We start from the raw sequence: 13,059 nt of genomic DNA, 5'->3' as shown, positions 1-13,059 counted from the left end.
AGCGGTTTTGGAAGGCGTCGGTAGAATGTGCCTGGGGTCTTAACGGGTCAATGCACAGTGGTGATTGATTAAAGCCAGCGTGTTTCTGTGCCAGGCGGCGGCGCTGCCCTTGACTGATGCGTTTGAGGAGCAATATGTATGTATGGATAGATCTGTACGATCGATGCACGGGACTCTCACAGCAATAATTACCTCATCCACCAGAGAGAGCCTGAGGGCTCGAGCGGCGTGTGCGTGCGTGCGTGTGTGAGCGTTCACTATACCAGTGTTGCCATGTCCACTTATTATTTCATTTCATATTTATTTATTTCATTTCAGTCATGGTTTTACATGATTATATTCATTTTACTTCTTTTTTTACACATTCCACATCTGGTTATAAGCGACTTTGGGCTTCTTTTGTTCCGTAAAGTCCCTTGCAAATACTGGTAGTTTCATATTCATTTTTTGGGCTTGTTTCTTTAGGTGTAGTTCCTTTATTTTGGCTTAATTGTTTCCAAATATTGTTTCCTTCCTTCCTTCCTTCCTTCCGGCTGGCTGGTTTCTAGTTCCAGACCTACTGAAGAGTGTCAGAGCATGAAGCCTGTTCTGATCGCTCACACATGAACATAATCAATACTGATGGACTGAGAGAGAGAGTGAGAGAGAGATGGGGGGGGGGGGGGAGCCTGGGGGAGCCTGAGGGAACAAAAGAAGCCCAAAGTCGCTTATAACCAGATGTGGAATGTGTAAAAAAAGAAGTAAAATTAATATAATCATGTAAAACCATGAATGAAATGAAATAAATAAATATGAAATGAAATAATAAGTGGACATGGCAACACTGGTATAGTGAACGCTCACGCACGCACGCACACGCCGCTCGAGCCCTCAGGCTCTCTCTGGCTTACCAGCATGTGCACTTAAGCCTCTCCAGCTGATCCAAAATGCAGCAGCTCGCTTGGTCTTCAACCAGCCAAAATTCTCACATGTCTCCCCCCTGCTCCGCTCCCTCCACTGGCTCCCGGTCGCTGCCCGCACAGAATACAAAACTCTGATGCTGGCATTCAAAGCAACCAAAGGTATGGCTCCCCCATATCTTGCAAGTATGATTGAACCCTACAAACCGTCCCGCGCACTCAGATCAGCCAACGCAGGGAAACTGGAAGTACCCTCACTAAAAACACCGGGTCAACGCTCCACACGTCCCAAACTCTTCTCCCTTCTGGCTCCAAAACTGTGGAATGCACTTCCCATTGCAGTCAGAACTGCAGCATCACTCCCAATCTTCCGCCGTAGCCTGAAAACCCACCTTTTCAGACTCCATCATGGCCCATAGCACTTACCCTAACCCCTTAGATAGCATTTATGTTGGCTTAGATAGCATTTGACACAGACTTATAGCATGTTATGTAGACAGCACTATAATTGTATTGTATATAGTCATAGCACGCCATAGTACATATGTATAGCATAGTAGTAAATATGTATAGTTTATATGTATAGTGTATGTATAGTTTCATTATATAGATATTCCACTGTTACTTTCTTAGCTTACGCATGTTTCATGATAAATGCTTTTATGTGATGTATTCCCATGCTTTTGTTCTTGCTTAAATGTAAATCGCTCTGGATTAAGAGCGTCTGCTAAATGCCTAAATTGTAAATTGTTTACCTGAGAAGCAGGAAAGAGTACTCAAATGTTTTGCTTATGTAAAAGCATATACTACAATGTAGAAATACTTAAAGTACCAAAAGTAACAGTACTCATCATGCAGAATGTCCCATTTCAAGTTTTCAAATGTATATAGCAGATCTACAAGCTCACAATGTACACAATGTGTCGCATCGCGGCACATTGTGTACACAACTTGTAGATCGGCTATTTTCAAATGGCCAAAATGTATATAGGTATGTTTTGTAACAATAATCCAAATCTACAAAATTACTAGTAACTAAAGTGTTCAAATACTGTTAAATAAGTAAAGGTATTGGAAATGTGAATGACTCAAGTATAGTGAGTGAAAGGACGGGGGGAGTGGAAAGACAAGGCATGGGGAGAAAGAGTGAAGTGAGAGAGAGAGAGAGAGAGAGAGAGAGAACAAAGCCAGCGTTTTCTGTGTTCCTAATCATTAAATGGGCCTCCAGCCAGCTGTGACCCTCTCTGTGTCAATGAGTACAAACCGTACACCCATGCATGTTGACACACACACATACGCACACTCGCGCACACGCACACAGACACGGATGCGTGAGCCTACGATGCGCCTTACATGACGCAACGTGACAGGTGGAGGGGGAGTTTGGGGTGAGGATCGAGGGCCAGGAACCCCTGTCAGCCGATAGTTTACAACTGACATGTGATTGCTGTCACTGTGTGTGTGTGTGTGTGTGTGTGTGTGTGTGTGTGTGTGTGTGTGTGTGTGTGTGTGTGTGTGTGTGTGTGTGTGTGTGTGTGTGTGTGTGTGTGTGTGTGTGAGTGATTCTGATGGGGTTGCTGTCGATCTCGTACGCATGTTTTTTCTGCTGTGATCCCTGATAACCTTTAGTCAGACAACATGCACCGCGTAACACCAGAGTCATCGTTTCTGTTTGATTGATTGATTGAAGTATTTATGTAACAGTTTGCGGAATTACAGTACATTTCAAGCACAGCTCATTACAAAAACTGTTAACTGTGTGGACGACACCATAAAGCATTAAACTTGCTTACAAGGGGGTCCACCGTTTAATTAATCATAACATTTAGAGACGTACAAATATACACTTCTATATAGCCACAGGAAATCATCATGGAGGAGGTAAAAAGGAGGAAAAACATATGAATGAGGGGGAAAAGGGTTGGGGGGGGGATTCAGATTTTACGGGGGACAGTTTCGAATTGCAGCCGTCCGTATAGGTGCCCTTAGAGAGCAGTTTTGACGGAGTCAAGGGATTCACATGTCTTAATGACTGTTGTAGGGCGTTCCACATTTTTGTGGCATAGGAGCTAAATTAATTTAGTCCCTTGTTTGTGCCGAATCTGTTTGCACCTCGTTGTTGTGAGCTTGTAGGTCTGCTGCTCTGCACACGACACCTGTATGCACACAGTGGCGTGCACACTGAGGGGCATTTAGAGGGGCAGGTGCTCAAGTGAAAAAAGGGCACCTTGTGCAGAGCGTGGAACCGTCCGGTTGACTTAATAATGTGAGATTTATAGATTTTTGGGGCATAAATTAGAAGCTTTTTTTTCCTTCAAGAATTGATCAATGTCACCATGGTCCACATACTGTACACTGTACAAAAAATGTTTTAACCCATTCTGAACGGGAACCCATTTTGGTGTCAGCATCATGTTATGCTTTAGCTATTGAAAAATAGCAGATCTACAAGCTCATATCGCGCCACCGAGTGTCGCGATACGAGCTTGTAGGTCTGCTATTTTTGAAAAATCGAAGAGCGACTGACATTTTTAGAATCTTATCTCAGGTCAGAATGGGTTCATCAGACCAGTGTGTGTCCGGCGGAAACCTCGTATGAATCTGATCTCAGGTCAGAATGGGTTAATTAACTTTTAATTTTTTCAAAAGGGCACATTGCTGTCCAGAGGGCAAGGACAGGTGGTGGTCTACCACTCCCTAGTGTCTATCTGTGCACGCCACTGCACACTGTATACCAGTGGTTTGTGCTGTGCTGCTCTTTTTTTTATTCCTAAAATAAATAAATAAATATATATATGAGTCATAACTGCCAGGTGCAGAAAGCTCTGGTTTATGAACATCTACAGTATATTTAGTGTGTGTGCAGCAGCCTCTGCCCATCAGCTCACGGCTTCAAGTTCAGAGTATATGGGTTGTATCATGCCATTCAGACTATGGGTTTTATGGGGAAGTCTCCCATTGGCTTAGAGCAGACCTGGGCATTATGGCCCGGGGGCCAAATGCGGCCCTTTGGCTGACTGTGACCGGACCGTGAAAGGTTACTTGAAAATTAGAAAATAAAACTTACTTTCTAATTTTACCCGTCCTTCATGCGTGGACAAAAACTGCATTGCTTTTATTTATTGTTTATGTTTATTTATGTTTTGCTTTCGCCTTTTTTTTTTTGTATGGAGGGACAGACAGTAGGCTGACAGGAAATGGGGAGAGAGATGGGGGGGGGGGGGAAGACAGGCAGTAAAGGATCAGGAGTCGAACCCGCGGCACACTGCCAGACTGGATTGCCAGCCAGGGTGCCTGGACCACTGAGCCATGGCCCAGGCCATTGCTTTTATTTTGAAGCATGTTTATTCACGTACACGCAACTTTTCTGCCGTGAATTGCGTGTGATTGACAACCTGTTTGCAATTGCTTTGGAAAAGTTGATTCAATAAATTACATTTTCGATAGGCAACCTCAACGTTTCATTGCCTAATAATAACATATACTCTTACCAGCTTGTCAAAACAATGCCATTTACTGTTTTCTCTATAGAAATAAAATGTATATTTCTCAGAATTTATTTTTGGCCTTATGGGCCCGGCCCTCCACGATATTTTATGTTTTTCATTTGGCCCCCCTGGGGGAAATAATTGCCCATCCCTGACTTAGAGGCTGTCTAGAGACGAGCCAGCCAATCGTGAAAAAAGTGTCTACAGTATACTGCGGTCGATATAGTAGTGGTGAATGTAGGCCGGGATGCTTTTCAAGGACCTGGCAAAATGGCACACACCCTTTTCAGATGGGGATCCGCGGCCAAACACATATATCAACTTGGGGTTCCTTGACACAAAACCAAAGGTCGTATTAATCGGAAATCAGCTTTGTCGTCACATCACAGTTTTACATGTAGAAACAGTGGGTGAGATTTGTTTTATGTGCGGCGTAGTTCCCATCGTGTCGTTTTATTATAAACAAAAAGGGGGGCAGGAAAAGAAGAAGGTTTGAGAAATGCTTTTACTACATCACAAACTGTACAAGTAAAGTGTTTCCCCTATTGACAAGCCTTTGCTAAAGCAAACAACTAACAAATACAACTAAAATACAACTAAAGGTCTGTTTTTAGTTTTTACCACAAACTGTAGCTATACAACTGAAGGTTTGTTAACACTATAGCATGTCTGAGAGGTTAATTTTGACCGTTTTTTATAGATATATATAAAGGTGCCTGAGTATAACACAGCACTTATTTAGTGCTATTAATTCACATGCATAGACCGTTTTTTGTGTCATGAGTATTGTAGCCTATACAGAACATCCATGGAAATATTGGCGGAATGAGGTTAAGTTTTTCACTGCAAATAAAATCGGCCTGCGAGAATCAGGAAGGTGTGTACAGTATGCGTATGTGTGCGCGTGCCTGTGCGCTCACGTGTGTGTGTGTGTGACTGTGTGTGTGTGTGCGGGCGTAAACGTGCATACAAAGAGATGTTCCAATGTTGAAATGATAAACGAGGAGCGGTTGTACGATAATTAATTTAAAGGTTATCTTCCACTCTGTGACTGGCAGGATCTTATCCCAGTTCAGACAGGCAATACGCTTGTGTGTGTGTGTGTGTGTGTGTGTGTGTGTGTGTGTGTGTGTGTGTGTGTGTGTGTGTGTGTGTGTGTGTGTGTGTGTGTGTGTGTGTGTGTGTGTGTGCGTGTGTGCGTGTGCGCGTGCGGCTTCCCTTCTCCTTTTTGCATCTGTTCATCAAAACCCATTGTTGAAGCTGTGCATGTTTACTTTATTTGTGTGCGTGCGTGTGTGTGTTATTTGTGTGTGTGCGTGCGTGTGTTATTTGTGTGTATATGCATGCGTGTGTCTGTGTGCAGTCTGCCTACCGTATGTTTCATGTCTCTATATGTTAAATCTATGCCTGCTTATTCGACGTACAAAACAATGCACTGTTTTTCTGTGTCAAAGAATCTATATGTGATAAACTGTAAATGAAATGTATAATATAAATGATGTGTGTTGTGTTTTTACAGCAGAAACCTCTGACCTAATCCCTCCTGTCTGCCTATAACGCCTCTGGAATGGCCCGAGTCATCAATCTCTGCTGTCATAAACGTGTCCGGGAAAAAAAAAAACAATCTTGTGACACACACACCCACACACACACACACACACACACACACACACACACACACAGTTAAACCCCAGCGTCCCTATATTCTGGGGACAAACATTTGGCCCGAAACAGCGGCTCTTCAAGCTCAGCTTGGTATAGGTCGATATTTGGTCGTAGTGTGTGGGGGGGGGGGGGAGGAGGGGGGCCAAGCACAGATCCCTGGGGGACTCCTGTCAACATAGGGGTTTAAGTGGTTAAATGGGATTGATGGTGCTCAGGCTGTTCGGCGGAGGACGTGAAAAACGACACTTTGATTATGATAATCAAAGTAAAAATGTGGCAACGCAACACAGCAAAAATGATCCTAAATCTTTCAAATTGCTAAACGCACCACTGTCTGAAAAAATAAATAAATCACTGTATCAGGATACAGTGCTTCAAATTCTGAACATAAATTCTGAAATGGAACGACTTTATTTTGCAAAGAGAGAGAGAGAGAGAGAGAGAGAGAGAGACATTGGATAATAGTTTGGAAATGAAAGCAAAATGTATCAAATCCTGTCTGTCCCCCGTCACCACACCCCCCCCCCCCCCCCTCCTCCTCCTCCACTATATCTTCTCATCTCCCTCGGTATGCTAAGGGCTCTCTCTCTCTCACTCGCCTTTCTCTCTCATTAAAATTCTCAAACCTAGGCTACCCGTCCGCACAATGATGTTTCGCAGTACCGCCCCCGCAGTACAATCTGCAGTATGCATGAAGTCGCATGGCTCTCTCTCTCTCACATGTGCGTGCGTGCGTGCGTGCGTGCATGCATGCGCTCGTGCACGCTTGTGCGTCAATGTGCCTGTGTGGAGGGGCGTCACACTCACGTGGTGTCTGAAGGCATGGGCAAGCAACAGGGGGATTTAGTCACAGGTTTCTGATGAGCAGTTATGCTCTAACTATATCAACGCTTTAATTATGCATTTCATTTTTTTTACAGCAACAACATTTTCACAGCTTTAGTGATTATGCTATATTTATAATGATGCAGGCATTGTAGGCGTGCTGCTATCGCCGGTGACATTATAATGCTTTGGTTCCCTTCACGCTCTTTTGTTCCCGAGAGCCGCGACCCCTGAGCTAATTCTTCATTGTCAGCAGCACTACTGACATATTTTTGATCTTTTTTTTTTGTTTTTGTTTTTTTTTCTAAAAGGAAAAATGAAATTCTTCTTTTCTTGCTACTCTACTATGACTTATACCGATGACTATATACAGTCGCGCTGTGCACATGTTGAAATGGGACAGTGTCTTAATCATCACCCACTCTCCCTTTCAGAGTTTTCCCCAAGTGGGAGGGATGGGGGAGTGGAGGGGGGTGCAGTGATAGACGTTCACTATCTTTTCAGAGCGTCTTTTGAAAGCTGTGTGTGTTCTTTATTATTATTATTGTCCTGTTTTCCTCCAACCTCTCCTTCTTGGTCCCTCCCTATAGGTCCCCTTACAAAGAAACACACTGATGATTTAGGTGATAGTGACCGCACGGACGATGAAGGTATTTTTTTCCGATGCCAATCTGATTTGCATGACACAAGGGAAACCAAATCTGCCCTTTTCCCACTGCTCCAGTTTTTTTCTTGTTTGATTTTCTTACCATTTCTTGTCCTTTTTTTGAAAGTGGTGGAGATTTTCTTTTTGCTTTTTTTACCCGTAAAAAGTCTTTTTTGGGCTGGATGTGTTTTGTCCTCTTTGGCTTGATGTCTCTTATAGAGTATGTTTAAATGTATCCCCACCTTCGTTGATAGATTAATAACCTAACTGTTAGGTTTTTTCATGCTTGAATTTGCTGTTTTCTTTGATTTGTCTTTACTTTTCTATGTGTTGCATCCCCACTAGCGGAACTAACCCTTTAGCCAGTCCCTAACACATTTTTGCATGTTTTTTCAATTCTCTTTTCCAAAAAACTAATTCTATATAATAATAAGTGACCAATTGGCTTCCTTTCAGCTTAAAATCCATTAAAATATTGAAGTATGTTGGGTGTCAAACCACTGACCTTCATGTGTGATGTGGGTACGGTCAAAATAAAGGAAAACAACTTGTCATTGCTGTCGGGCACAGAAACCTCTTATCTCCATATTCTAATTATGTTTTTTCGTAAATTAACGCCCTATACTTGATCATATGACAGCGGCACCAAAAGTAGCACATACACAAGCTCAAAATACGGTCGTTTTTTTGTTTGAAATCCTGAACCGTTTTGGACATGAGATTTTGTTTTATTCATAGTCGCCCTGGGAAAAACAAAACAAGTTTCTGGCATGGTTTCATCTCCAGCAGAGTGCGAACGATGGTAAAGTGAAAACCAACAATGAATGACTCCAACCCTGAATTTAATTTCTAAGCCGCCCAACATTGTATTATTAGAAAAAGTGTAACCGATAAATTACAATTAAGCCAAATCCATAGATATTACTGGTGTTAATTTCATTCACGTGACTAACATAATAACACATTGCATTTATATTTTTGGATGATAAATGCGCCTCCTAATGTTAGTCCTGTCATCTCTTCTCTAAGGGGTGACTGGATGTTTTCCATGCCAGGGATGTCAACTCTCACCAGTACAGAATGTTAATTCCTTTATTTTATTCAGACCCTGTGTTTGTCTGTTTTGTGGCCAAAAAAATCAATAAACAAATCAAAAAACAATTGCAATACAAAATGTACATCAGTCAATACATGCCCCCATTCAGCCATGACCTTTACGCAATTTATCATTATATTTCAGTCACTTTATTTCCATCAAATGGTGATTCAATGGTCAACCCGAAATAACAAAATAAAACTAAAGTAGAAAAAAAAAGCCAAAAAATACATGGTTTTCTTGAATCTATCTAAAACAGACATTTTGGTAACTCACGATTTCTCACAGACACTGATGGAAGTTGAAGGGCTGAAGCAGTAAATGAGTTGTCCCCTTGACAATAATCTGCAAACCCGGGCCATTAAACCCGCAATATTACGAAAAAGACAAGCCAAAATTGAGTTTCCATAAACAAACAGCCCTTTGAAAAGTCATATTATGAATAAAATGTCCTTGATAAAAAACCCTGAGATGCAGGCATACTCCCTTAAGGCCACAGTGGGTAGAACTTTAATGACAGGCAGAGAGACTTAATAAGGTACTGCTTCTGTATAATGTGATGAAGTAAACAGCAATTACATCCAAATAGGACTCAAAAACCAGTCGGTCGCTTTGATCTGAGCCACCGTGTTGTTTTTCCTGGGAACGCATGCATGCGGCACACAGACACATGCACATGCACACGCACACAACCCTGTCATAAATACACAGGCACAATGTCACATATATCCTGGATATAATATTCACATGTGAACACATGCACGCACGCAACTCACGCACACTCAACGCACGAGCAGATCCAAGCTCCAAACGTGTTGCAATGTGATGCGTTGTGTGAACTTTTAGATCAGCTAATTTGAGCTATTTTGGCCCCTGCATTTACCTCGTGGTCCGCGGCCAAATACATTATTAATTCGGAGGTCCTTGACATGAAAAGGTTTCAGAAGCACTGTTTGTATACGCACGCTGTGCTGGGACTAGAGATGCAAACCACGCCATTCCTGAGAGCCGAGCATTTTGCCAAGATGCAGAGTTGCAGTTTCTTTTCGGGCCTGCAAATCAACCGCGTATATACGGTGGAATACTGTTGATGTGGATATATGAACAAGAGGAGATGTCGTGAGCCGTCACATCTAACACAGTGCCATGTGCTTTTCCTCTGCCATTGAAATGTTCTACTACTGCTGCACACACCTGTGCCACATTAATCTGCCCATATGGTGTGGATGTGGATCCCTTGCTATGGAGGGTAGGAGGAGGAGAGAGGGATTCTGCTGATGGTGCGAAGACAACCCCGGAGTACAGCGGGAGAAGAGCAGAGTAGAGCACACATAAAGAGCAATCGACTCTGAAAAGTTTTACATATTATGCTGCATGCGTCCAGATTTCTCTCAGCCTGTTTTATTTTCTTTCTTTTTTTTGGAACAAACAAGTTTCTCTCTTTCTCGCTTACCATCAACTTTACTGTGCACAGCCTGGACGGACACGCTTAGTTTACTTTAAAAACGTGGCGCGGCGAGTCTACGATGATCTCCAGGCAATTATAGCAGCATAGTAGCAGTGATAAAACCACAATATTAATATGACAAAAACAAAAAGCAAGCAATCTATAGAAGTGAAATGAATAATGAATTAAAAAAGGATCCTACTGTGTACTTTGAAGACAATGAGAAGCTGCGTGTCCACACGGAGTTGGCGCCTCTACGCTAGCAGAGTGACAGCACAGAGGTACCGTATAGAAACAAGCCCCGGAGGCATCTTTCAGGGTTTTACTCTGAGGAATCGAACGAAGCCCAATCCTTTTGATCTCCAGCTCATCTCGGAGGCATGCAGCAACATGTAGACGTCATTGCTCGCACGTCACCTCGCCTGACACCCCGCTGTATGCAAGGCAAACTCTGGGAAACGTGCTGGTGAGCAACCCGCGGGTTGTTTTTAATCGCACAGCTCTCCTCGAAAGCCGGCGCACTTTCATCTCGCTCGGCGCAGAAACCCTCCCGATAATTACATCTTTGCTATCGAGAAGACTGACCTCGCCTCGAATTGCCTCGAGCTGGAGACAATATCACAAAGGAAAAACACCAAATTGGGGCGGTTGTAATTATGATATCTAGTTGGCGCCATTAATTCCACACTGAATCATTCCTTTGATTGAAGAAACAACTTAACTGGCTGGATGTTCCAACATTCACACAAGCTCACAATGCACCCGTGTGTACAGTTTAACGGCCATTGTTGTCACCACTGTCATCATCGACTCAATCATTATCATCTTTGTCGTGTTTTGTACCAACATGATGACCGCCACGCCATCCGCATCATCAGGATCACTGTCATAATTACCTTCTCTTAGGTATTATGAGTGATATTTTCTGGTTAAAACTAAAAAACAAAAAAAGCTCTATATTCTTACAGTAATCATTGCTATAGAGTGTTTGTTCAGTAAGAGGGCCTCCTCATCTCTCCACCTCCTTATAATGATCAGAAAATACATTTTGAGGTGGGTCACCAGTTTCATCCAATCAGGAGAGAGTATCCTGCTTCAGCTTCAAGTTTGATAGAGTTCCAGTTGGAATGTTCATTTCTACGCGTCATCACTTCCAATTCCACTTGTTTATCGCGTACTGTATGCTGTGTGAGTTCTCTCTCCCGAACTGCATACAATTGGTATCCTAAAAATGCATTTTCTGTTCACTGAGAAGACTGGGACATCCCTGTTACTGAGCAAAGACTCTATAGCAATGATTACTACGAAAATATAGAGATATTTAACACTGTTTTAACAACATTTTACTGCACCTCTAATATTGGTTGAATCAGTGTTCAATGGATATTGTTCCTCTCCTCTCATGTCCTTTCTTTGTCGAGCAGGGCAGCCATTTTGTCATTATCTGTCACCGCAAGAGCCTTGTGTCCAACCGCAAACACCAGCACTCCACCACCCACCCACCCAACCTCTGTGGACCATGTGCACGCACGCACGCACGCACGCACGCACGCACACACACGCACACACGCATGCACGTACACGCACTCTGCCGTGCATGTGTACATCCAATCTCCTGACCTTTTTTGTCAGAAGCATGTGGAAGCATTCCAGAGGAGAGTTATGACATGCCACTACAGTACATGCTGCCCCACTGCCTGCTGGGAAACGGGCCACACAAAGAACATTGGAACAAAACAACAGCACAACAAACAACCACCGCAGAGGACAGAGGAGGAAGTGCTGTGCCATAATGAGCACTGCAGACAATAAGGATACAGGACACCCTTCATTTAATTCTGGGAGCGTACACGTGTGAGAGCATCCGTGTGATCTCAGAGTTACAAAAGGATAAATTAATATTGAGGACTTTGCCGTGTATAGTACCAAATCAGACATCCCTCTACCCAGCGGCCACATGAGTCTAATTTTAATTCCCTTTAAGAACCGATGCGGCGGGGGGGAAAGATAGCGGCCTCTTTTCCCCCAGACTACCTCCGTTTCTCTTTTGTTTTGTCTGAGATTTAAACGGAAGGGCACAAACAAACACGTCCCATGCACGGATGACATTTAGACTGCCGTCAACAATGCCATCTGTTGTCCTCAAGTTCTCTCTCTCTCTCTTTGCATATGCATTCACACGGAGGGAAATCACTCAACCACAGACTTGAGAGCGTCCTCACAATCCATTAAGTCATCGTGCTCCTCTCGTATACACGCTCAAACATGTTCACAAACAAATCCGTAATTATGTCCTTTTCCGTACTGTAGCTCTCTCTCTCAGTGAAAGAAATATAATAACAAACTCCCAAAACTATAGACAACGCCTTTTTTTTCTGGATGTGTGGAATGGTTTTCTATTTCCTAGTTAAAAGTTAATCCCTGTCGAATTGCTGATCTCTCTGTGGACCCTGCGTCCCTCAACAGCAAACATCAATGGGCTTGAACGCTGCGTGCTCAGATGGAGATAGTTAGCAGCATCCAAGATGAAAAGCTTCGTCTCTGGCATACAGTGCGTGAAGATGAAAGGAAAATGCCGTGCAGTATCTACTATAAAAGCGTCCAGTGTTTTTTTCTAATCCTCTTCACTTGTCGTCATCCACCGTCGTGTTAGAGAGAACAGTAGGTCCTTTATGGTCAGTAATTCATGTAAAACGTCTGCTAAATGACATACCGGTATGTACGTACAGTACTTTGTTTCCATGCAGAGGCCTGACATTCTAACAGTATGTTGCCCTGATACATGCACGCGCGCGCACACACACACACACACACACACACACACACACACACACACACACACACACACACACACACACACACACACACACACACACACACACAAAAATTATATATATATATTTATAACTTCAATAGAGATGCCTAGTAATTCTGTGTTTACATCACAGATGTCAATGTTTAGCGAGGATTAGCAATAGTTACTTAACTCCCTT

At 43.0% G+C, this 13,059-nt stretch overlaps 1 protein-coding gene across 2 annotated transcripts in view; it reads left to right on the top strand.

Moving 5' to 3' along the window:
* nlgn1 (neuroligin 1) overlaps window positions 1-13,059 on the top strand; it is a gene marked incomplete at its 3' end in the record, with an annotated part of 368,869 nt that overhangs the window by 105,057 nt on the left and 250,753 nt on the right. The window contains exon 2 of one of the 2 annotated variants that reach the window (XM_083767275.1): window positions 7,468-7,527. The exons of the other annotated variant lie outside the window; for it this stretch is intronic. Coding sequence (XP_083623401.1) covers window positions 7,468-7,527 — 60 coding nt within the window. The remainder of the gene's footprint in view (window positions 1-7,467; window positions 7,528-13,059) is intronic. 2 annotated transcript variants of the gene reach the window in all.

The sequence above is a fragment of the Protomyctophum parallelum genome (genome assembly GCF_964188405.1).
Source record: "Protomyctophum parallelum genome assembly, chromosome: 6".
Classification (NCBI taxonomy): domain Eukaryota; kingdom Metazoa; phylum Chordata; class Actinopteri; order Myctophiformes; family Myctophidae; genus Protomyctophum; species Protomyctophum parallelum.
Note: the sequence above shows the minus strand (reverse complement) of the source record. Positions and strands in the feature narration are given on the sequence as shown.